We start from the raw sequence: 24,417 nt of genomic DNA, 5'->3' as shown, positions 1-24,417 counted from the left end.
TAATGCCGGATTTCCACTAGGCATTAAATGGCAAAAATTATAAATGACAAAGTTGGGCATTAAAAAATAATCGTGTGATTACGTTAAAAAATAGTCATTAAGTTCATTTCCACATGGAATTTTTTTAAATGGCATACATTTTTTTCTAATTTCAATGCTTTGTAGAAATTCGGTACAAGTTGAATATTTCAAGTTTTTTCTTCAGTCTATTTACAGATTGGTGGTCTCACGATTGCTTCCGTCAAGGCTGCTTCGTGCGCCTCTAACGGTGAATGTGGTAAAACGCATACAAATTCTGAAACAATATTGCCACCGAAAAGATTCTCGAATATAAAGCAAAATTTCGCCTTTGATACTTATTTAGAAGAAACTATTTGATAACCAAGTGAGGATATTTAAGTTTAATATTTAGCAAAGATTTCACCTAAAATCGATAAACATTTGTGCAGCCTAGTTAAAAGTAAGTTGAACAAAAATCTTTTATTCGTTTTAATATTTTGAATAGAATTTCGGGTTCTAGCAAGCCCTCTAGAAAAAATTTAATTCACATAAAATTGACAGCAAAATCGCTCAGAATAAATGGCGGTTTTTGTTTTGGTCAGAATAATTAAGTATTAGATGAATCGATACTGCCAGTACAAGTATGTAGAGGTCTTTTTGTACTCGCAAGCCAACGTATACGAACCTACAAGTACTCAAGCAAGCAGCCGTAGCTCTAAAATGTAATATTTAATGCCAATTAGCAGATTATTTTATAACAGCGTAATTTCTTTCATATACATACATACCTACATACATTCATATCGCTAGCTTAGAGTGAAAAGTTGCTAAGCCATTTTAAAGTTTTTAAAATTTTGATTTTACAGGAGTGGAAAAAACTTCTTATAAATGGCCAGTTTCTTCAAGTATTACGAAAAACTTTGAATACAAAATACAGGGATTCGATCTTTATTAAAAGATTTCATACTATTTTGGACTTAAAAAATCGTCCATTGATTGAATACAAAAAAGCATAAACAAAACAAGCACCTTTGTCCTTTTCGAAAAATGCATTTTTAATTTCTATAGCCTCCTATATCTAAATATGAGTTTTCATAAGAAGTGCACTTAGCAACTTTTCACACTAAGCCAGCGATATGTATGTTTGAACTGACATACTATTCTTCGTAAAATTCGCCTTAAAATATCTTTGAAATTGTATGAACGTTCAAATTGTAATTAACTCACTAAAAATTTAACATGGCAGGACTTAAAAGTGTGTTAATCTTGACTCACTACTTGAAGTGTTATATAACTTATCGTGTTTGTTATTTGGAATTCCTAGAATAATACTTGTTCTCACGTTGCAAATGTATGTTTTGTAAACAAGGGTAAAAAATACTACAATAAATTGCAAACATTTTTGTATTTGCTTCGCAATTTTTTTTTACTTTTCTTTGGCTGGTGGTGACTACATAAAATAGATAATATAAAATATTATAAATAAATAAATTTCACTAAATATAAATATCTTTGTTTTGGTGTAATTTTTCGAATTTTCATTTCATCTCAATACCTTGACTTTAATAAAAAAAAAAAATACTATTGGTAAATATGCAATACTACAGTCTACTACAGAATCCACAATTTGCCCGGGTGGGTTAATACTCGTACTTTGTTTGGTTTTTTGTTTTGTTAAAATCGCTTGCTCGTTTAAACTTTTAAATACTAGATATACTGACCTTTTTTTTTTAACAGTTACTTGTAAAGTCATTATTATTACATTTTTATATTCATTTTATGTTATATCATTTAGTGATTTCTTTGGTGTTTCGCTGGCTTCGAAGATTTACAACTACGTTTCATAAATACATACGTTCATAAATTCTATTTAGCTACGAGGAAAAATTTAAAGATATCTTAATTTTTTGTTTGGTATAAGATTAAAATGTACTAGTTATACTTGTACATGTGTCAATGTGTTGATTGGTATAGTGTGAATAAAACTTATGGCGTTCTCTTTTCTACCGAAAAATGTTGCCTTCTTAGTGCCTTCTTCGCACTAAATACTAAGGAGAGGGCAATGAAAAGGCAACACTTTTTGTAGGAAAGAAAACGCTATTAATGTCATTATTATGGTAGGCAACTCAACCATAGCTTTGTGAAAAATTTACAATAATTCGTAAGGTTTCATATAGCCTCATGCCGTAAAGTTTTTAACGATTAAAAATTAATAACAATTTTTAGAGAGCTCGAAACCACAATAAACTATTTTTGATAGTGAAAAAATATTTAATCCCTGAAACTATTTTCAACCGATCAAAAGTTTACGACAAGCAGCAATACAACACTTACGCCACCTTTGTGAATTGTCCAATTAAAGGGCTTTTCAATTGGCGCGCGTAGATTCCTGCGCCCTCTGGCGATGATGTAGCTGTCGTGAAACCTGTCTAACCTATGATTTATTTTTCAGTCACTGTTGCCAAATTCTCATTGCAAGTGACAAGATAAAGCAGCACGTCCAACTGGTGCAATTTTATTATCACAACAAGTATTCGTTAGTGAAAACGTTGCGAGCGTTGCGCTCATTCTAAGGTACAGTCGGCAATGGAGAGTGGCCCCCAATTTTTAATGGCTGAATTTGAGACGACCGGTTTGGTTAAAAGAACGTCAGAATGGCCGAAAACATCGCCTTGGTTCCACTTCGCGCAGAAAAACTCGTCCTTTCACAGATTTGAACTTCGCGAGTTTTGCGTCAGGACTTGGGCTTATACCCGTACAAGATCGAATTGACCCAGGTGCTGAAAGTTGTTGACTAGACTGCGGATTTTTAAGTAGACAAATAAGCCCAAACAACCGCAATCTATTGATGACAATAGACAATGCAGTGTGTTGACAGACTGGGCTTCGGAGTGATAAGAAGACGATCCCGATTTTGGCAGCAATTTCATTTTTCGAAATCGCCGTCGTGTAGCGGTGCTAATACACACGAAGTTGACCAGGTGTTACTGACACCGCTAGACTTTTTCTCGGGGAGTTTCTCAAGTTTCGCAGGTCTAACCTAGGCCATCGCTCAAATGCAGCAGAGTGATTGTAATTAGACCATTCAGATCCATGCCAGCATAAGAAGCCGTGGCGGATATTTTAACTATGTTATATTTCATAAATATCTATATTTATGGGTCAAAATATTTCAAATCGGACTGTCGACCTGATCGAAAATGTGTTTTGTAACCATTTGTTTTATAAATTCATATCTTGGAAAAAGTGAATTTCAGCATGCCTACACTAACTTATAATATGGTTCATTAATCACACATTCTTACATACGCTTAAAAAACTATATACATAAAATGGAAATGTTGAACAATTTTGGAAAAAAGTTAAAATTGTTGAATTAAATATTAGGTAATATTCAAATATTCACGCACTTTTTTTTTGCATAGGAGCTTAGTTATCTGAACCGTAGCCCTAAAAAAGAAAAAAAATCCTTCGTTCATGCGTCCATGCGTTTTTGCAGAAGTTATTACCGTTCGAATAAAAAAAGTTGCTTGGGAAAAAATGGATTGAAAATTTTCAAATAAATTGTAAAATTCTAATAAAATTGAAATGGGCTGAAATTTTTTATAAATAGTTTCCCTATTATCTTCGGGTTTTTATTAAGCGTATGATTTCGTCAAATCTTCTATCTAAATTTTTTATTAATGTCAACGGTTTTCAAGGCCCTGTAAATACTAAAATAAAAAATGCCTAAAAATGTTCGAAAAAAATCTATTAAACAAAATTCAATTTGTAAATAATTAATTATTAAAATTTAAATTTTCAAGAGTTTTTTTTTGCATGCGAGCTTAAATAACTGAACCATAATAAAAATAAAGAAAAAAATCCATGCCTTTTTGCAGAAGATATTACCGTTCGAATTCTCCATTTTAAGGACGAAACTAAAAATATCTATATTTTAAAATAGACCAAAAAAACAATTGCAAAACAAATTTTCGACCGGCTGTCTGATTATAGCGCTTCAATCAAGTTTATGCGGCATAGTTTTAGGCGCAGTAGTAACTTAAATAGTCATGGAATAACATTTGTCTTTGATGTAAGGAACAGGGCCGTTAGTCTGCCGATTTTTGGTGTTTAAAAGATTAAAACCATTATGTAAGTGTGTTGGACAATTTTTATGTTTTCAAGCTAAAGCCCAATGATAACCTCTGTTCTACAGAATTAATCTTCAGTTTTGTTGTAGCACTCAAAAGTATGCAACAATTTATATTTATTTAATGTTTAAATGTGACCTGACTCGAAGATTCGTCGTTTCTTCACAACATTCACGACAATCGCGTAGAAGTATGCTGGGCATAGAGTTGCCAACCGTAATAGTGAGACACTTTGTACCTACATAAGCTTGAAGAATATAGAGTGGAAATAAATACTATTTTAAGTGAATTCGGTCTAATGGAAGAACTGTGCCCCTGTGTGTGTGTCTGTGTGTGTGTGTGTGTGTGTGTGTGGGTAAGTGGCTCGAGGAGCGAGTGATTAATTTTAACTATTTATTTAACCACATAAAGAATTGATCACATATGTACATAATGACTGAAGAAACGATCTTTTATATCTGCGTGTTTTATTTTACAATGGGCTTTCATATTGTCTCGACGCGTAAACTTTTGCCCGCAGACAGGACACTCATGACTCTGAGGCCGATGTATGTTGGCGTGATGCCAACGGTTCGACACTATCTTATTGCAGCTGACGCAGCGATACAGCGTGGGCAGCGTGCCGGACAATTGCACGAAAAGCGTTGAGTAGTCGATGTTGTGATCGCGACGATTAGCAGCAGCAGCTGCTGCTGCCGCCGCCGCCGCCGCTGCTGCTGCTGCTGCTGCTGATGCACCCGCCGAAGTCGGGGTGTTGGTGGCGTTGGGTGAGTTGGCATTCGCCGCTGCAACGAGTTGCAGTTGTACGTTGTTGTTGTGGCTAGGCGGCGTGCTAGCACTTCGTGGCGTGGTGTGGAAGTGAGGCGCATGTTGTTGTTGCGGTTGTTGTAGTTGTTGGTGCTGTTGCAAATGATGGTGTTGCACTAAGTTGGCAGCTGCTGCCAAAGTTTGCTGCTGCTGTTGGTGTTGGTGGTGGTTATGTTGTTGCTGTTGATAGTTGGCTGCAGCAGCATGTTGCTGCTGTGCATATGCCAATTGTTGTTGGTGATGAAGCGTTGCGGATGCTGTTGAGGCATTCGAGGAGGCTGGTGAGAGCGCAGCAACGGCCGCTGCAGCAGCGGCTTCTACGGAGCAAAGCGCATCCAGAGCGCTGCTGCAGCGCCCAAGATTTATAACGGTTTGTGGATGCAAGTGACGGTGTGCGACTGCCAATTGTGCGGGTGCCGCTGGCAGGGGTGGGGGTGGAGGCGCCGCAGCTGCCGTTGTGAGACTAATGACATCATTCAACGGACCGTTGCGCGCGTGCAACATTATCTCAGCAGCATGTTGTTGGTGATAGTGTTGCGCATGCAAATGTTGCTGTTGCAACTGTGGGTGTGCCTGTTGAGTGCGCATTGCCGCCTCTTGCTTGCACCGCTTGTAGTGACATTTATAGTCGCTGTCCAAAATTTTATGATCGCAATCGCTATGGCAATCATTGTCGTAGTCATAATCCGCTTCGCCGCATAGATCGTGCGAACGATTTTCGTTAACCGAATTAATGTTATCGGCAACATGATGCCGATTTTCCAAGGCCCCAGTTGCTCGAATCGCATGCCTTCGATTGTGATGGTACACAATGCGGCGGCGTACGTCAGCACCAGCCAGTACGTCATCCTCACCATCATCGGTATCTATATAATCATCATTGGCATTGCCGACATCGCCGCCTTCTCTGTCATTAACAACATCATCGTTTGCATTATCGTCATCGCGCATGTCTCTGCCACCAACACCATCATCATCATCATCATCATCACCTGTAATCACAGTTTTGGAATTATGCAGTCACCTAACACTTTCAGAGTTGAGGATTTTGACTGAATTAAACTTTTGGTGGAATTTGAAGTAGTATTTAGCACCTACTCGCGGGTACTTTTTAATTTGGAATAATTAGCTTGCGCTAGCAGTTTTGATTGTGGATGTAAGGTAAGAAACTACAAACAAACAAACGTACGATCGGCATGGAATATAATTGAATACGTGGATAGGTGAAGCGCAAACTGAACGCAAAACGCATTGAGGAGGGATCGAATATGGGTTGTGAACTTAAGTAGCGAACTCAAAGGAATGAAGGAAAATCGGCGGTGATGTAATTTGTAAAAGGAGAAAATGGTATTTGTGCTAAGTCAATTGAAAATACGGTAAACTCAAAGCATCTGAACGATTTCAAAAAGCTAGAAGCATTTTAACAAAAAAAAAAGCGCGTACGAAAATCTCTACATACATAAGTAAATGCTGTGGCTGGGGATATTTGTTTAAAGAAAGTAGTATACTTAAATAAAAATATACAAATATTGTATTTAAATTTCAATCTTAGGAATCTGAGAACCAAACACAATTCACTAGCAAAGCTATACAGATGAAGAGCGCCAGCATTTCAAATGGTTTACGAGCTCTCAGAAATGACTCATGCATTTACAGCGACAACAGCAACTGTGAAAAAAAAAATCCAGAAAAGGTACACTATACATAGAAGAAGTTTAAAGAGCACTTAAGTTCAACATCATATTGCGGATGCATTCACAACAGGCAACTATGTATTCGGGTACTAGTATTTCCCAAGACAAAGCATCAAACCGAAACTAGCAATTTAAGATGACACTTTAGCAGTGAGGACACCAGCAAAATGAAGCTGGCGAATAGCGGAGAATATTTTCCTTGCTTGCGCCGAGACAGTTTTGTGAGGCCACGAAACATAGGATCCGTTTGCCAAATGTATGATTAACATTGTCTTTAATCGGCGGTTGTTTAGCCGTTCGATAGCTTGAACTGACAGCCGTTTTTACTAGTTGCGATCTCTTATGAGCCCAGAATAGTCAGAAGTTGTCAGATTTTACTGAAAATCGATCCCGTACTCGGTTCTCTGACTACTGAGAGGACAACAAGGAGAGTAAATAAGGTCAGGAGTAAATAAGGTACGATCATTCGCTGTGTGTTTGACAACCAAATTGTAAACAAAAGAAAAGTTCACTCTGCTAATGCACGTTGAAAAGTATTTAATTACTTGTTTAAGTGGATTCTAGTTAATTTGAAAGTATTTTTGGTTATTTACATGTGTGAGCTGAGTGTGTTTACATAAAAAATGAGCAAATTTTTAAAACCAAAATTTGGAGCTTATGTTGAAGTTTTCAGAAGTCACCATTTTCATACTAGAAAGCGATTCCGTACTTTTCAGTGTTACTCTCTCGCTCTGAGCGAGTTTTTTAGTTTTTGACAGTTTTACTAGTTTTAGTCCGACGAATATGGGATTGGACCTACTAACTTTGACGTTGGGTGAGTTTGAACAATGCGAATATTTCTGTCTGAACAAAGTTAAAAATTTGCATATTTTTGAGTATTTTTTTTTTTTTATAAACGAAAAATGGGTATCTAAATTTTACTGCCAGACAAGAAGACTAGAGGTGGTAGTTTTACAAAAAATTTGATTATACACTCTGGGCCACACTAATCAATAATTAATTGAAACTTCTTCTAATTAAGTTTAAACAGAAATTCAGTGAACGGCCTTTATAGACTGACAACTTGAAAATATCTCTGAGAATGATAAGGGGCCTCCGCACACTGGACTGTTCGGGCGGCCAAGATCCATTTTTATATGGGTATGAGGGGAAGAGTGGACGAGTTAACCGCGAAAATCACGAATTGACACTGGACTGCCACACACACACACATGGACAACACCCAGCCCGCAAAAAATTCGAAAATGGATCCGAAAACGGAAAGAAGAGTGGATGAAATGTGGATTTTCGCCCATTTATCGATTCCCTTTTCGCAGATGAGTGTTGGATTACTCAAAGACTGAGCAATCTAGTGTGCGGAGGCCCAATGTAACTCGACTTCGCGATATATGATTAGATGATAAATATTAATCCATTTATTATGATCATTCTTTTTTTGCAAAGATTAAGCAATTTGGTACGTACGAATTTGGTTGAAACTTATTGTTGACAACACGTCAGACTTTTCACATAACCTCATAGTCGATTTATTAATTGTTGAAAAGGTTAATTTTTAAGTGAATGATTATTGACAATTAGCCCAGGGTTCGGATTCGTATTTAAAAAGGTTCAGCTAAAGATTTTTATTTGTCCTGGCTTTTAAGCCTTTTTGATTATCATCCCCAAACAAACATAGTATATAGTAGTACTTCAGGATTTAGTTCGAAAAAAGTCATATCTAGTCAGCAAGATTTTATTGACGATATTATAAATGTTTGTAGATGCACGACTTCGGATCGAATTCTGGAAAATTGGACAAAAAAAAAGCATTGTCTTATCCCTGCTTAAATTTTTTGTTTGAAATCCATCCTTTATGTACAGAAATTTGTTTGAAAAAATTTCAAGTACTCTAGATAGAAACAAATCCTATAAGTAGGACTTGAATCTGAGGCAAAGCAATTATATTCCATGTTCAAGCGAAATTGTTTAGACTTGTATCTAAAGTCCAATCACATATTTAAGTATCTTTGACATTGACGATATCAGCCCTCAACGTAGTGCATACTTATACATACATACATATGGATTCACATAGGTCTGTAAACGGCTTAATAGCAGTAAGTATATATGTATGTATGCATGTATGAATGTATGAAAAAAAAAACACAACTATTTGTTTATAAGGAGGTCTAGACTAAAATAACTAATAATGCAAACAACAACAATTAGCTACAATTGGTATAATAATTTAATATGTAATAAGTTATGTATATATGTATATTAAAGATCGATATTAACTAAGTATGTATATAAATATATGTATGCATTTTTTGAGTATTATAGTAGTTTTTTTTTTATTTGATGGTCGTATATGTATTTTCAAGTCAGCATATTTATTAACTAGAGCAATAAATTCAAGCTAGGAAGTTTTGTTCTAAAAAAATTTTACTGAAAAAAATAAGCTAAACTAAGCATTTAATTAAAGTTTCATTTAAGAAACAAAAACAAGTCGGCTCAATAGAAGGTTGAACAAAAAACAAAGTAACGATTCGAAAATAATTTGTGGCATTTAAGTACTAAGTGTAACGCAGTCTGAGGGTAAGGCACAAATTGTGGTATGTAACGAGCAGGTCATGTGTAAGTGAATTCAACTAAATAATTCAAAATCAGAGCATCGTTTGTAAGTGAGGAAACGAAAATGTGCATGATATTAAGAAACTTATATATTCTAACCGCAAATGACGATATAATAAATAAAATTATAAAGAAAATAAAAACAGTAACTTTCTATAACATGAACCTCTTTGGGAACGGAAAAATAATAAAAATTGTTCATCGTAATTTTGTATCCACCAAAGGTTTCACATAACTTCCTTCAACTTCTCAATAAAAAAAAAAAAAATTGTAATCAAATGGTACTCCAAATTGAGTATTCGCATTTTTCGTATATAATGTTTTGCCTATGATTGGCTTCCTATATACGCAATATTTAATTAGAGAATCGATAAAATTTTTTTTTTCAAAAAGCAATTCGCCCACACTAAGCGCACACGCAATCACCGTAGGTAATATCACTTCTGAATTCAAGGAACAGACTCATTCCAATTGAACAATTCGTCGGTGATTGGATATTTTGTAATGCATTCCTTCTTCAATTTTCGTCGTTTAGAATGAGAATGCCATTTAGGTAACACAAAAACGTAAAATAATAAATCAAGTTATAATTTTAATTAATAGAAGCGTTCACAATAGCGCGCAATTATACAATTTATTTAATGTCTTTGTTCCATTTTTATTGCTCGAGTAAAATTACATATTGGCTAACTATGTAACTGTAGTGTGAATACCGCTTTATATTTTATAATTGCAAACTAAATTTTTTATGTTTAAAATTTGATCATAATTAATCCACGCAACTTATTTTATAGCAAAAAAAAAAAACGTCTGTAGCCCATGGAAATATTTTTTCTAAAAAAAAAATCTCTCCAGCCTCCTTAGGAGTGCGCTATTTTAGTTTTTTGTTTTAACACCGAAATATACACAAAAATACATACTTAAAATTTCATTAAAAAAATTAAAACGCTTTTAAAGTACATAAGTAAAAAATAAGAAATTAAAATCTAACTAGGTAAAGTAAACCTTATTTTAAAAGAGAGAAATAGCGATAGAGAGGAGTGCGTGAGCGGTACAAAAATATTGATAATTTCAGGCACACGAACAACAACAACATTGGTGTTAGTACTTCTGAAAAGTAAATTACTTTATCTTTCTATTACATTTAATTAGACACACACTTAAATTTAATTAACAACATTGAATACACTCTTCTTGGATTAGGGAATCTTCTCAAACGAGAAATGTTAAGAATTCTAAAATACATTTCATACAGTGATGGAAAAGTAGGAACAATTTTGGTACCTTTTCACCGATCTTATGATTTGAAGATACTCTCGATAAAATTACAGCTTTTGGTTATATTCAAAAGGGAGCACAATTGAACTTTCGCGGAAAACTACATTTTTTTATTATAATCATCTATCGGCTTGGGCGCGAATCTAAAAACGTTGCTCTTTCGAAGTCTCGCCAATTAGAGAAAATTAGAAATTCACCTCATCCATAAGATATGGTAGATATGTATGTACATACTACCTGTTTTCTAACAGCTTGCCGTATTTGTTTGTTAGAATTATACTACGATCGTGACAGATTTACCACGATTTCCAAGAAAATGAAGTTATTAATATAAGGCATACGGCATATGCGGACGCAAAAAATAGCTACTTTGAGGCGGATTGACCTTTTATAAAAAAAAAACTGTATGGCGAACCTCTATGATAGCTAAAAGTGTCCAACCTCGTCCTGAGATAAGGCCTTTATTAAGTTGTTGCTTGCCCAAAAGGCAAATTTGCCTATAGGCTCGGTCTATGAACATAAAATTGTCGTATATCTTAAAAAGATTTCAGAAAGAACTTTTTGGTGATTGATATTAACAAAGGTTATTAGAAACGATTCATTACGAACCGCATTAAAACAGGAGTTGCCAAAAAAATTTAGCCTGAAAGCCGCCTGCCGATGAAACCCCTAATGATATTACGAACAAGGAAGTTAGGCGCTCTCTCTTTACTACTGCTGGCTCTCTTTCATGCCAAATAGTGTGGGGAAACAAGGTTATATTGTTGACTCTTTTTCGTGCTCAACCGTATCAAGAGGTGAAAGAGTTATAAGGACGCTTAACGGAAGATCATAGAATCAATCGCGAGGCATCTCTGATGAGAATCTAATCACTAAATCAACTATGATATGTCAACTGTCTACTCGAACCCGCCATTATATCTATATATAACTGTCATAACACTTAACCTACAAAATTAATGCACTTCGTAGCACAAAAGCAATGAAACGACTTTGTTTGTAGTGTAAAAATAGCAAATTAATTTTTGCAGTCTATTAATAGCACAAAGATTAGATCGCCAAATTAACGTAGATTTGTAGAAGTACCTGGATAAAAATGGTACCATGCTGTTCAGAAAAATATTTTGGTCAAAATAAAAATGTTCTATCTCTCAAGGAAACATTTTTAATTGGCGCATCGCTGCTAATAGCACTGACGCACAAATGAACAAATTCGGATTTTTAGAAATATGGACGAAGTGGTCGTAATTGTGTTTACTCCTACAAGGATTAAAGCGCAGTTACCCACGGACGTAAATGCGGAGAACGTGTCAGTTGACACGGTCTATCTTATGGGCTCTGCGAGTTAACAAAAAGTCACCACCGTATGACCGTGATTTAGACGTTGCTTTCCTCTCTTTCTATCAAGAGAAAACTTGATATGTTTCTTTGTACTTCTGCGCTAAGCTACGTACACGTACGTGGGTAACCGCACCCCTACAGTGATTTATAAAGGGAAATCGGTTTTTTTTGCCGGCTACCAATCTCGAAAAACCCCGGGTTTTAGTACCGGTTACCAATTTCGTAAAGAGCGGAGTGGTCCCGCCCATTTTTTAATTTAAAAAAACTTATATTGTTCATAACGATTACTCCTTACATCAGTTAATTATTACTAAAATAATGCAGTTTCGTTTTTTCAAATACTGATATATGGGAAGTAGGCGTGGTTATTAGCCGATTGAAAAATACTCCAACACTTTTCTTAATAATGAGCAGTAAATTAACCAATGTTATGGTACAAAAAATGCGAATTTATTTTTGAAATAACCATAATAAAAGTAATGAGCGTGATCACCCAGCTTCCCTCAAAATTCGGCTTTTTAGAAATTGGTAATCGCTATAAAAAAGCAACTTCAATTTTGAAATAAACTTAATAAAAGAAAGGGGTGTGATCACTCTGCTCTTCTCAAAAATGGTAACCGGCAGCCAACTTTTGATTCAACTAATCACCTCTATTGACTGTACTACATACGGGAATGCTAACTCTTACTTGTAATAAAAACGCAGAAGTCCCGTTGAGAAAAAACGAACTATCGATTTTTGACTGGAATAAAATTAGCAAAAATATTTTTTTGGGAGAAAATAAATATACAAAATATTGGACCATTTTAAAGGTTATAATTTGAGAATTGTTTTAATTATTACGATTCATATCGGCGGTAAAGCATCAAGTTATTTAAGCAACGAAATTCTCGAAGAAGAAACAGTCACGAAATTGATAAATAGGCTGATTTGGACACTCTGAGCGCAAAAATATAATAAAGATTATTACTTAATAATTATTTGTAAACCTTCTCTTTTTCTTTTTGTTTATCTTTTTTAAATATATGTAGTATGTATTACGATTATGATAAACAGTGGCACAATCAATTTTTGCATTTCACACACGCTTTGCTTAATATCGTTTTCTTTTTAATGGAAATAATTATGATTGAGTTTAAGTAAAATAACAAAATATATGTTAGGTCAAAATTGTAGAAATAAACTATAAAGAACTAATTTTGATTGTAGAAGAAGAAAATAATAAATAATAGAAAAAATATATAAAGAGAATAAAAAAATGGAAAAAGTGTTTCCAGAAATTTTATTAAAACATTACCAAATAGAAGCGAAATAAGTGGGCAAATGTGCCGCTGTGAAAAGTGTACATAGAGTGGAAATGAAAGAGTGCAAACAATAAACTACACTTAAGAAAGCTTAGTGCCGCAAAGGGTACCATTCAATGTAGGCCATGCAAACAATCATGCTCTACTAAACTTTACTCAGTATGAAAGCGCATTCGATAAACTCAGCAACAAAGCCTAGCCGAGTTGTTAATGATTTTAAGCTACCAAAAAAACTGAATACTAAAAAATTCGTTCGGGGGAAAAGTAATAAACTGCTACTCAATAAAAGCTAGTTTCAAAACTTGGAACGGATATATTTACTACTTCTGCGTTTGTCAAATACGGTAGGGATAAAAGCGGAACTGACACTAAAATAAAAAAGGAGAAGTATTTAACTGTTCATATTTAAATGTATGTATATATGTAGTTTCAGTAGTCATTTTTTCCGACTGAATTTCTAAGCAAAATACTTTCCTGCTGCTTGTGTGAAGTTATATGAGCAAATCGCACGAGTGTTTATTGTTTTTTTTTTCTGTAGTGTCACTGCCTTCTCTCGGCAGAAACAAAAACGCTAAAGCTTCTTCCTGCATTTATTTCAATCAATGGAGTTCCAGAAACAAGTACAATAAAAAATAAGTAAAGAATTTGAACAATTTTAGCCTTATGAGGTTCATTTGGGCGAAGATGTACCGAAATCACTATTTTTTTTTATTGCCACTCGGAAAAATCATAATGTGTTTTTTTTTAATAACTTTGTGAAGTTTTCAAATAATATGCTCATATTAGAGGAAATGAATGTTGGCATCAAATGCAATATATCTGTGAAATTTCAAGAGTACGCACTCAAATTAGAAAATGGCGGTTTTTTAATTTTAAAACTTTGAGTTACTTCAAAATGTCAACATTAGACGGTGAAAATGTTTTCTTTTTTGCCAAAATGAAGATAATGCATGGTGCAAGATAAGTGTGTCACAATTTTCGACCAAAAACACGTTTTTTTATCGAAAAATTTAATCACTCGTGAGATTTGCTCACATGCACGGTTAAGGTGGCAACATTGTTGTGTCAAAACTACGCAAAAAGGTAGATTGCAGTCGGCTTTCTGTTTCAAGATGGACAGACGTCAAATAAAGGCATACCAAGTTTGTGTTTGGTAGTAAATTTATGTCAGCGCTAGAATTTTTAATTTAATTGTCGATATTTCTCTAACTTAAAAAGGTCTCATTTATTTGCGTGAAATTATGGTAAAAAATTCTGATTAAAAATCATAAGAAACTTAAAGCATGCAAACAAAAGTGAAGCAACTTCATTTGTATTTTTAATTTGTTTATGCCGGACTTCCAATGGCGATTAAATTGAAAAATTTTAATAACAAAGTTGGGAATAAAAAAATAAACGCTTCATTAAGTTCATCAAAATAGTCAGTAAGTTTTAAGTGTTTTAAATTTCACAAATTTCTTTTGTCGTTTCAGTTTCGAACTTGTGGGAACTCGGCATTACACTTTCTTTTAAAACGACGATTTTTTGAAACTTCATCCCAAATAATTTGAAGGCAAAGCACTATTCCCGACATTTAAAATATGCGGACAAATCAATTCAGCAGAAGCAATTAACCGGAAAGAAACGATTAAGTGGGTGAAGCTAAATAAGTATATATGTATATGTTTCCGTATCTCGAATTCCATTACGTAATATCTGGATATTGAGTGACCTAGACAAACCTTTGAGTTTAATGCCATGCGAGAGTTTCTTGGAACCATGTATGTATATGGTCAGCTCGAGAGAAAATTCACTTTGGCTCGGAAAATCGGTTAAAAAATCGCCGGAATAGATTTTTATGCATAACTAAGGACCACTTGGACCGATTTTGATAATTCTTTTGACCTATTTTTTTTTTATAGGTAAGGTGGTACCCCAAGGGTGGTCGCATTTTATTTTCGGTTAGTTCCGATCAGTACATTCTGCTGCATACAGCGGCCTGAGATAGGAAAAAAGTCCGAGTTTCGAAAAATATATCTTTTTAGAATAATCGTACTCGTAATATTCTAAGGGTGCGGGAAGTATTTAGGTTTTGGGTGAATCGCATTTGTACGCATGAATTCGAATGCGCAATTCATGGACATATCGACGATAAATTAATGATCGGTTATCGTTGAGTCGGTCTTTATCTATAATGTCAAGTTCTGTAGTACGGCTTCCCACCAACCTATTAGAAACAGAGCAGTTACTTAATAAAAAAAAAAAATTGTGGAAACTGCGAGAAATCATAACTTTGCAAATTATTAGAAAATTTTCTTCTATCTTATATTTGTATATATTTACTAGTACATACCAGTACATACATATGTAAATAACCTTGTCTTAAACTCTACGCCATTTCGATGATTTTACTGCTGAAATATAGAATTTCAGTCAGCTGGAGATATTACCAAGGACTTAGACGCTGGCAGCGGGTCCTTCTCCTTTAGGATAGTTGAACGTACTTAAGCAGAAAAAAGGCTGAAATGTCACCGTCCAGCAAAATAGCTCGAAATGGTTAAATGATAAAAAGTAGCGCTTGATAAAGACCAAGAATATAGTTTAGAATTTTGCACAAAGATACACAAAAAAAAAAGTGTGGAAATAAGCTGAAATGCAACCTTTAGAAATTGCCACTCTATTCAAATCAATATTTGCTTTACCAAATTTTATTTTCAAAGACTTCAAGAAAGGACAGAATCAATTCAATTTGTACACAGTAGACCCCGCCTAGGCCATAAGGCAAATCTCACGTAAAAAAAAACAATCTTAAAGCTCCCTGTGTTTAAAAATTTTCAGCAGAATTTCGTTTTAAGCGCCTAGCCGATTTTTTGGTGCACAACGACCAGTCAGAGATACACATACCAATAGATTTTAAAATGCATTCGTACCATAACAGAGTATGAAAATTTCAAAAACCAAGGCAAAAATGAAGTATTGATGTTCTACAATATTGGAAAAATTAGTCTTTGCGGAAACCGCACTTAGCTCAGTTAGCTAAAATAGTTGTAGCTGTTCCTGCAGCGCAGGTCCGTGTTGAAAGGCTGTTTTCTGGCCTAAAATTCAGTCGGCAGGCCGCTCCATAATAGGTGTTCATCAAATTTCCTGGACGTTTCATCGTTGAAAACATTTATTTATGTACACACATACTATGTGTATGTACGAACTTATGATGCGTACTTGGATGCCAAATTTGAAAATTAAAAAAAAAAAATTCGATACTTTTCGCTTAGAAATTAATAAAACACAACAAGCAAAATTTAAACAGGCAACTAACTACTAAAATAAATACGCTAAATAATATAATTACATATATATATAAGTAGCATTGTTGTTATTTTATGTTGAGACCTTATATTAAGTTATTAAATAATATAAAAATCTTTGAGGCATATTTGTATGTGTGTATTTAAATTAGGTACTCTTCGTTAACTGTACAAAGTAGGAGAGGACATTTGAAGTAAACTTGTATTGAATTACAGAAGGAAGCTGGAGAAAAAGTACGCGCGCGCGTTTTTAGGTACATATGTATGTATGCAGTTGCGTATGTTTGCATGTAGAAAATAAATGTATATGCATATGTATGTGTGTAGGAAAAAGGAAGTACATATTTTAGGGATAGCAGGAAATTAATTAACGCAACTTTTTTGACTAAGTAAGTTTTCCCGCCGATATTGTTAGGCAGCGGAACTCATTCAACGGATTTTCGGCGACTACGAAAATTTTGTTAATTTTTTTGCACTTTTTATTATGTGTTTGGTAGGTTGGTTTATTTATATTCACTTGAATATATTTTTTTTTTAAATTCGTGAACCAGGAAGGCTCTAGTAAAAAACTCACTTACTTAACAGTTTATATATGCAGCTGTATTTATAAAGAAAAATAATAATTTTTGTGTCTGCTTACGACACTCGATATCTAATTGCAAGTGTTTTTTTGCATCACATCTACTTTCGTTTGTCTAGTAATTTTATCAAATATCTGTAAATAACGATACACTGTATTTTTTAAGCGAAATGTTAGTATTACCATAAAAAGTCAAACTATATGCCAATATTATATATATGTAGTATTATGAAATGCTAATTAGAACTAAAAAGATACGAGCCTAAACTAAATAATAACAAAAAAAGTTCAACAAAAAGAAAATAATAAATTAAACTAATGGCTAGCATTATATATATGTATGTATGTAACCACTACAACAGAAAAAGTTAACAAACAAATTGTTTTTATTTTACAAATACATACATTCAATTATTTCAACGGCAAATTTTACATATTATTTTTTATAGTGTATTAACTGCAATAGAACGTTAACCGTTTCGTATTCATGATGTGGTTAGAAAAGTAATTTTCATTTTGTTTTCATTTTTTGTTTTGGGCAAACTATAAAAGCCTGACGTTTTATCACACGTCGGTTATAGGAAAGGAAAAATTATATAGTTTACTGGTTTTTTTTTTTTTGTTTTCTAAAGGGGGTGTAACTTTCTAAGTGGTTGAGTTTGGTATATATGTATATATAGTACAGTAGAGCCTCGACTACATGAGCGATATAATTCGATTGATAAGAGACATAGAGGATAGAGATAGAGTGTGGAAAAGCAAAACCAAAAAAAAAACAAAAACTATGCAAAATTGGTACTTTGGTACTCACCATCAATGTTGTCCGATTGATCCAGTGTTAGTTGTTTGCCATCATTCTGATCCTCTCTACCATCTGGCTGCAGGCCATGTGTGGATAGTAATTGAGACATCTCTTCGGGGTGTAGCTTCAAAGCACCAGGCTGTGCGGTGGACAGAATTGGTTTAATAAATTTCATCAACAATTGTACTGAGAAAGTATACTAATATTGGCTCGATTTTATTATGAAACTTAATTCTGATTATCTTTGGTTGCAGTTTTTACTTTAGTTATTTGTTTGTGTTTTTTTAATATGTTTAAAATACCTATACTACAAAATATGCTATCAGAATCTTTGGAGAATCTAAAATTGCAAGTAATCAAACCAAAGTCAACCGATTTGTGCTTAATTTTTTGCTCACGTAATGCTGAAACTTGGGCCACTGCATCTATCAGTTGAACAAGCTGCAAAGCGGACTCTCCTTAACTTTGCGAGAGAGGCCTTTGGCAAAGGTAAGGTTTTGTGATCCCGGAATAAGGACAGGCTGGGCTCCCTGCGCTCTTTAGTTCTGCTCTAAAGGAACAACATGCATAAGTACTAGTTTTCGAAAAAAAAACTATAAGGTTGAAACACACAGACAGGCGACCTAGAGCACTTCTATCATGGAGAGGCACGTCCAGGCGAGTACACTAAGGTGGTATCCATATGGCGCTAAAACACCTGAGGGGATAGGAGCAGGTGTTTATGGCCCTAGACTGAAGCTTTCGGTGCCCCTATGCCAGCAGTCTGTGTGCTGAGATTGACCTTCGAACGAAGTATCGAAGCGAGAGGATGCTAATTTTAAGCGATAGCCGGGCAGCACTCAAGGATCAAGGATTATGATCCTGGTTTAGTGACCTATGTCGCTTCTGTCACGCTATCAAAGAGACTCCATTGCACCTCCTTCTGAAGTGTTGAAGGGAGATGAGCATAGGGCACTTATGGCTAAGAGAGGACCACATACGCTCTCTACCCCCGGGATATATTCTGAAATTTCTAGAGTCAGTGAGGTACTGCGATAAGCTGAGGACACAATAGACCTAGACTGAATACCTATTACTTACGACCTGTAATACAATTGCACGTGACTCTCAGCTTCGGTTGGAGCGGAGAACTTGAAACTCCGGCCTGGATACATCATCTGTTACCGATGGCTCTAAAACGGAACTCGGAGTTGGGGCAGGTGTTTTCTCTGGGACTAAGCCCGACCTGTTCAATTTTGCAAGTGTTTTTCAGGTAGATGTATTCGCATGGGAATGGCATAAAGGCTATTTTATATTTTTTTTTTGCTGACAGTGCCACGCAATTTTTCCATACAAAGTATGTTAAAAAAAAATTTTTTTTAATGTCTGCCTTCTAAAAAAGTATCAAATAACCATAATTCGAGAGATTTTTGGAAACTTTAAGGTTCTTGGGACTTCCGCAAATATTATCCCATTGGAAAACGCACTAGTTATTTGAATTTCGAAATCGAAATTTTTTTTCTGTCCACCCTAGTGTACTCGTACAACCCTAAGAGAACACACAACTTATTAGGAAAACCTGGTCCTGATGTCGCGATCCTTACTGGGCATGGGTTGGTTGGAACCCAAGCCAGAATATTAGGCATCGCCTACAACGACTTCTTTAGAAACTGCAGGAACGAAAGTGAACAGCAAACAGTAGAGCACCATCTTTGCAGATATCTAGCTTTAATGAGGAGCAGGATTACCATATTTTTCCGCTGGCTATAAAGATGCTATAAAAAAATTCGAAAACGATACATTTGGTAAAGATGTATTCATTTTCAATTACAGCCACGCTGCAAAAAGCTCCGTTGCGATTAGCTAAAAAGTTAGGTTTGGTCTATCGTCGATCTCTGCAGAAGATGGCTAAATAGAACAGCCTTAACCTCATTTGGCTTCTCGTTCACAGGGATGTAGATGATAACTATGATGGACGAACTTACAAGATGGGCTCGGCCATGTAGAAACTTCTAGGAGAATAATGCATGGGTCAGTCAGCCTCTTGCCGCTTGTAAGCTGGATACAAAAAACGACCAGCCTGACCTCTAGGAAAACTTGGCATAGGTAGGATCAAGACCATTTAATATTTTGATTTCTTAAAAAGTGTATACTAATTCTGCTCAGAAGAATAAAATATCGATCTAACAGTAGTTCATAGGTAAATTTCAAGGAAAATTCTTGAAGCTGTCTTTCACCTCACCACAGTCTTTCGTAAGACAATTGTCAATTCCGGCAACTATAACTATATTTCGAAAGACTAATTGAAAGATCTGCTAACGAGGAGGTCTTTGCGTTACGCTGTCCGCCTTTTAGCAATAAGTATATTCTTATTAAAAAAATGTATATATGTATTTTACTTGTCAAAATAAGTAAAAGAATATTAAATTAAAAAAAAAAAAAGAAAAAAGGAGAAAATGAAAATAAAGCAAACATAAATAAGAAAAAATTAAAAAAGTTAGATGAAATTTGAAAACGTATATGTTTTTCTTTTTAAATCAAAAAAAATCTTAAAATGAAATGAGAAAAAGAAGAGGTACTTAAAAATTAAAAAACAAAAAAATATTTTTAAAACAAAATCTAGAAACAAAATAAAAAATTAAATTCAAAAAGAAGGAATAAATAAGTTAATAAAAATGATATAAAATTACAAAAAAAAAATTTTTGTTGCTTAAACATTTAAAGCTAAAAATTAAAATAAAATGATACTAAAAGAAGCAAAATTTAATTCGAAAAAGGCAAAAATTAAATAAGTTCCTAAAAATTATAAGAAATTTTTAAAAATATTACTGTGTATTTTTAAAAGAATAACATCTAAAAATTAAAAGACAAACAAATGAAGGAAGACAAAAAATTAAAAAAGAAAGTAATGAAATTAAAAATATATATTTTTCGTTTTAAAACAATAATAACGAAAAATTAAAACAAAATTTAATTAAAAAAGAAAAAAAAATATTTTGATAAAAAAATAAAAAAAGTCCACTGCCTGAGACTCGAACTCGGATCTCTCGAATGGCACGCCCATACTTTGCTCACCCAGTCATTGCGACTTTTTTTAACTTTTATCCTAGAATAACGAAATTCTTGCCATCTGTCTTTCATTTGTGTTACGAAAGACTTTTTACTATTTTAGTCAGAAATTAAATTATATTGTTATAAGGTTATCTGGTTATGTTGCTAATTTTTTATTCAGCTTACAACAATAAAATTCACTATAGATAATAAGTTTTAACCAGATAACCTGATAACCTTATAACCAGACAGAACAATATAATTTTATTTCTACACTTTCGGTAGGCAAATAGTCTTGGGGATTAAATTTACTTATAAACTACTAGGTCGGAATTTTTCTGATATATTATTCTTTTGAGCTGAATAGTGAGACCCACATTGTTATTATTACTTTCGACTTTGACTTAATTTCCCACGATTTCTTTTTTTTTTTGCATAATCCAACAAGGTCTAAACGTCATTTGTATAATATCCCTACGGACAACACTTCATTTCAATAGTAATATCTAATTATTTGAAAAGATAAAATTGCCTTTCCGTTTAGAAAAAAAAACAATCTATCGAATCTTCGAATGATATTCTAAATGTTTTTTTTATTAATTTAAATAACAGTATTGCTTGATTTCTGCGTTCAACCTGACAAAGAAAATGCTTCAAAGTTATCAGCTAAATTGTGCTTGCACGTTAATCGTTTGAAACAAATAATAAGTTATACATAAAATACTCGTAAGAGAAGAAAAAGTTGAAAGTTTCGCAACTTAATAAATAATTATGTTTAACAACTTATTAAAATTATTAAAATACAGCGGGAGATCTTATATACGTAGTATTTAGTTGTTGCGTTGCTTGTCTGCCTTCGTTTGAAGACCGTACCCTCAGGCATGTATATCTATTCACGCAGTATGTATTTCACGTGCTATCCTCGCCCACATTGATCGTTATCACTTCCGGTGTACTATTGCGTTTGGTCATTGTCTCACGCAATATTGCGCCGATTTCGCCATCCACTGACACGTTGCGAATACCGCCAACACCACCACCACCACCACCACTCTGACCGGCTGCTGCTGCTGCATTACTTCCCACACTGCTTTCCTTGCTACGCGGTTGCAATTTATCCACCTCCAGCTGTTCACGCTCATAGCACAGACGATGCGATTTGCATTTATTGTGATGATTGACAATCTCCAGCCGAAAGTTGGAGTTGCCTTCCACAAAGGAGGTGCGTATATCCGGTATATCATTGGACCATTTCCGACAATATTTACAAAACATTGTATTCGCCACCTCATCGTATTGCAACCAATCGAATTGAAAGAGCCAATTAGAGCGGAAACGTCCACTTTTGCGCAAGCTGCCACCACTGGCGTTGCTATTGCCGCCAGCGTGCGCGCCGCCTCCAAGTGCGGCGGCACTAAATTGTTTGGTGGCTGTCGCATCGTACGCTTGGTATTTGCCAGCATTGGCGTCGGTGGGCGTAAGCGGTCGCTGAAAATTATCTGTGGCGGCAAGCAAATATTGTTGTTGTTGTTGCAACAAGCGCTGAATGGTCGCTGTCGCAGTAGCGGTGGTTTGAGCGAGCTCGAGATCGGCTACAAGTCGTTGCGCCGGCTGTGCGGAGGTGAGTGACGACCCCTGCGGCGTTTGCGCAGTGAACCAATTCTCTTCGCTTCGATGTTTTTGGCTATGTTGCTGCTGCTTTTCACGTTGCTGTTGTTGTTGTTGTTGCTGCAGACTCTTCAATTGCGCCTGAACGGCCTGTTGCAGCAACAGGTTTTGTTGTTGCTCGCGCTGACCTTGCTGCTGTAGGAACTCAAATTGTTGGCAGGCGTGCTGCAGTTGCTGTTGCGTCGGCGCTAAAGTAGCCGACATCGAAGACGACGCACGACGTTGGCGTTCAGGTGACTTGCTATACTTTGCCGCGCGCTTATCCTGCTGCAGTTGTGGAGAAGACGCGATTGTTGGTTTACAAGAGTATTTGTGAGAGGTTGTTATGTGGGTTGAGTGGCGCCAGTGATAAAGTCGCGTGCGTTATGGCCGAGCGATATTGGCGTCGAAGTAAGTTTCGAGAAAATTAAAGATAAAAGGAAATAAACAAAAAAAAAAATTGTAACGAAAAAATGAAAGCAACAATAACAACTTAAGAAAAGCGGTAGAAATGGTATTATTGGAAAGGAGAAAGGATTTCGCATTTGCTTTTGTGCGTGTGTGTGTGTGTGTGTGTATTGCATTGCTGGGGTGCTGGGAGCGTTTCGTGGGTTGGCTGATGAAGGAAGGTGCAAACAATGAAGCACATACAAAAAGGACTTGGAAAGGAACATATTAGGCAAGAAGAACACGTTAGAGAGCTAGCGGTAAAGTGAGTGCAGCATTTACAAAAGCAATGTTGTTCAGATTTTTTCTTTTTCTCGGCCGATGCGCATTTTGCATTGCAAGTATCTAGAAGGGTTAGCGTGTATAATTTCACTACTTAAGTAAATAAATAATAAGTAAGTAGCATTTTCTAATTTTTTATTCCAATGAAACAGCAACGTAAATCCTTCATCCTTGCGATATGGGACATTTCCACATTTTCTTAAGTTGCGCTAAATACTGTTGTTTAACGCACAGCTTTTGCTGGCGTTATTTGAAGCATTTTCTTTGTGTTTTATAATTTTTGTTCAACAATTTGCTTTGTTAAATTAAAATTTTTTTCACATTAAAGTTAGTGAACCGTAGCGCTTAGTGTTTCTAAAATAAAGGAACATTTTGGTTTACTTATTCGAATATGTAGGTATGTGTACGTAAGTAAGTAATTAACGGAATTTGGAACCATCGTACCGGTCCAAAAGAAAAAACCTCAACAATTCATAGTGCTTACTAATATATATACATAAATATATATATATATATGTATGTACTTATGTATATAAAAATTGGTCCTTAGCTATTTACTAACTACGCAACATACGCTAATCTAAAAAATGTTTATAAACATGTTGATAGAAAGGCTTAAAATTCAGATTTTAATCTGGATCCTTGCTCAAGTATGAAGCTCTGAGAACTATTACTTCAAATCTTTGCAGATAAAACTACATATCGCTGCTTGCTGGTTGGGGGTTTTCTCTCTAACAAAAATAAATTGTAACTAAATGGAGAATGGAGGAAAATTCGAATCCAGTATACTATTACCCTTATTTGGTTCCTTACTTTGGTCAAATAGTGAACGTTTTCTCAAAAACAAAGACCAGAAAGCTAAATTTTCTTCTGAATTATTTACACAATAAATAGAGAAGAATGACCTGCCTTCACTTAACTAACCTTTTAGTTATGTCGTTCTTCTAGCAAAGTATGATTTTGCAAAAACTATACAAATCTTTCTATTTTTGTTCGTATTTGATGGTTACAAAAACTAAACTCATTGAAAAGGAAAATTTGTATGCTTCCTATTGATTCTTATGGCTTCTGAGGAATTCAGACGCTCTTGCCTTTTGAACTCTTAAGGGCAAGGTAGAAACTCCACACAAAGTTTCACAGAAGTTGTCTACTTCGGTGCTCAGGTCGACATACCG

The 24,417-nt window shown here is 34.8% G+C and overlaps 2 protein-coding genes across 14 annotated transcripts in view; both read right to left on the bottom strand.

Moving 5' to 3' along the window:
- The window catches only part of LOC118737668 (UPF0565 protein C2orf69 homolog), a 579,466-nt gene that overhangs the window by 95,562 nt on the left and 459,487 nt on the right, over nt 1-24,417 (bottom strand). Inside the window, exon 1 of one of the 2 annotated variants that reach the window (XM_036468347.1) lies at nt 17,846-17,905. The exons of the other annotated variant lie outside the window; for it this stretch is intronic. Within the exon in view, the coding sequence (XP_036324240.1) occupies nt 17,846-17,848 (3 nt within the window). The 5' untranslated portion in view covers nt 17,849-17,905. Of the gene's footprint in view, nt 1-17,845; nt 17,906-24,417 lie in introns of those variants that run through there. 2 annotated transcript variants of the gene reach the window in all.
- The window catches only part of LOC118737666 (sex determination protein fruitless), a 132,847-nt gene that overhangs the window by 32,375 nt on the left and 76,055 nt on the right, over nt 1-24,417 (bottom strand). For 7 of the 12 annotated variants that reach the window (XM_036468342.1, XM_036468340.1, XM_036468337.1 and 4 more), the window contains exons 7-8: nt 17,846-17,975; nt 3,899-5,932 (exon numbers count right to left, since the gene is read on the bottom strand). In XM_036468342.1, the coding sequence (XP_036324235.1) occupies nt 4,551-5,932; nt 17,846-17,975 (1,512 nt within the window). In that variant the 3' untranslated portion in view covers nt 3,899-4,550. Of the gene's footprint in view, nt 1-3,897; nt 5,933-17,845; nt 17,976-21,460; nt 22,802-24,417 lie in introns of those variants that run through there. The other 5 variants (XM_036468335.1, XM_036468343.1, XM_036468346.1 and 2 more) reach the window with 3 other exon arrangements.

Source organism: Rhagoletis pomonella, unplaced genomic scaffold (assembly GCF_013731165.1).
Source record: "Rhagoletis pomonella isolate Grant_MI unplaced genomic scaffold, Rhpom_1.0 Rhpom_scaffold_00004, whole genome shotgun sequence".
Lineage (NCBI taxonomy): Eukaryota > Metazoa > Arthropoda > Insecta > Diptera > Tephritidae > Rhagoletis > Rhagoletis pomonella.
The sequence above is the reverse complement of the archived record's forward strand: the minus strand, read 5'-3'. Positions and strand labels throughout refer to the sequence as shown.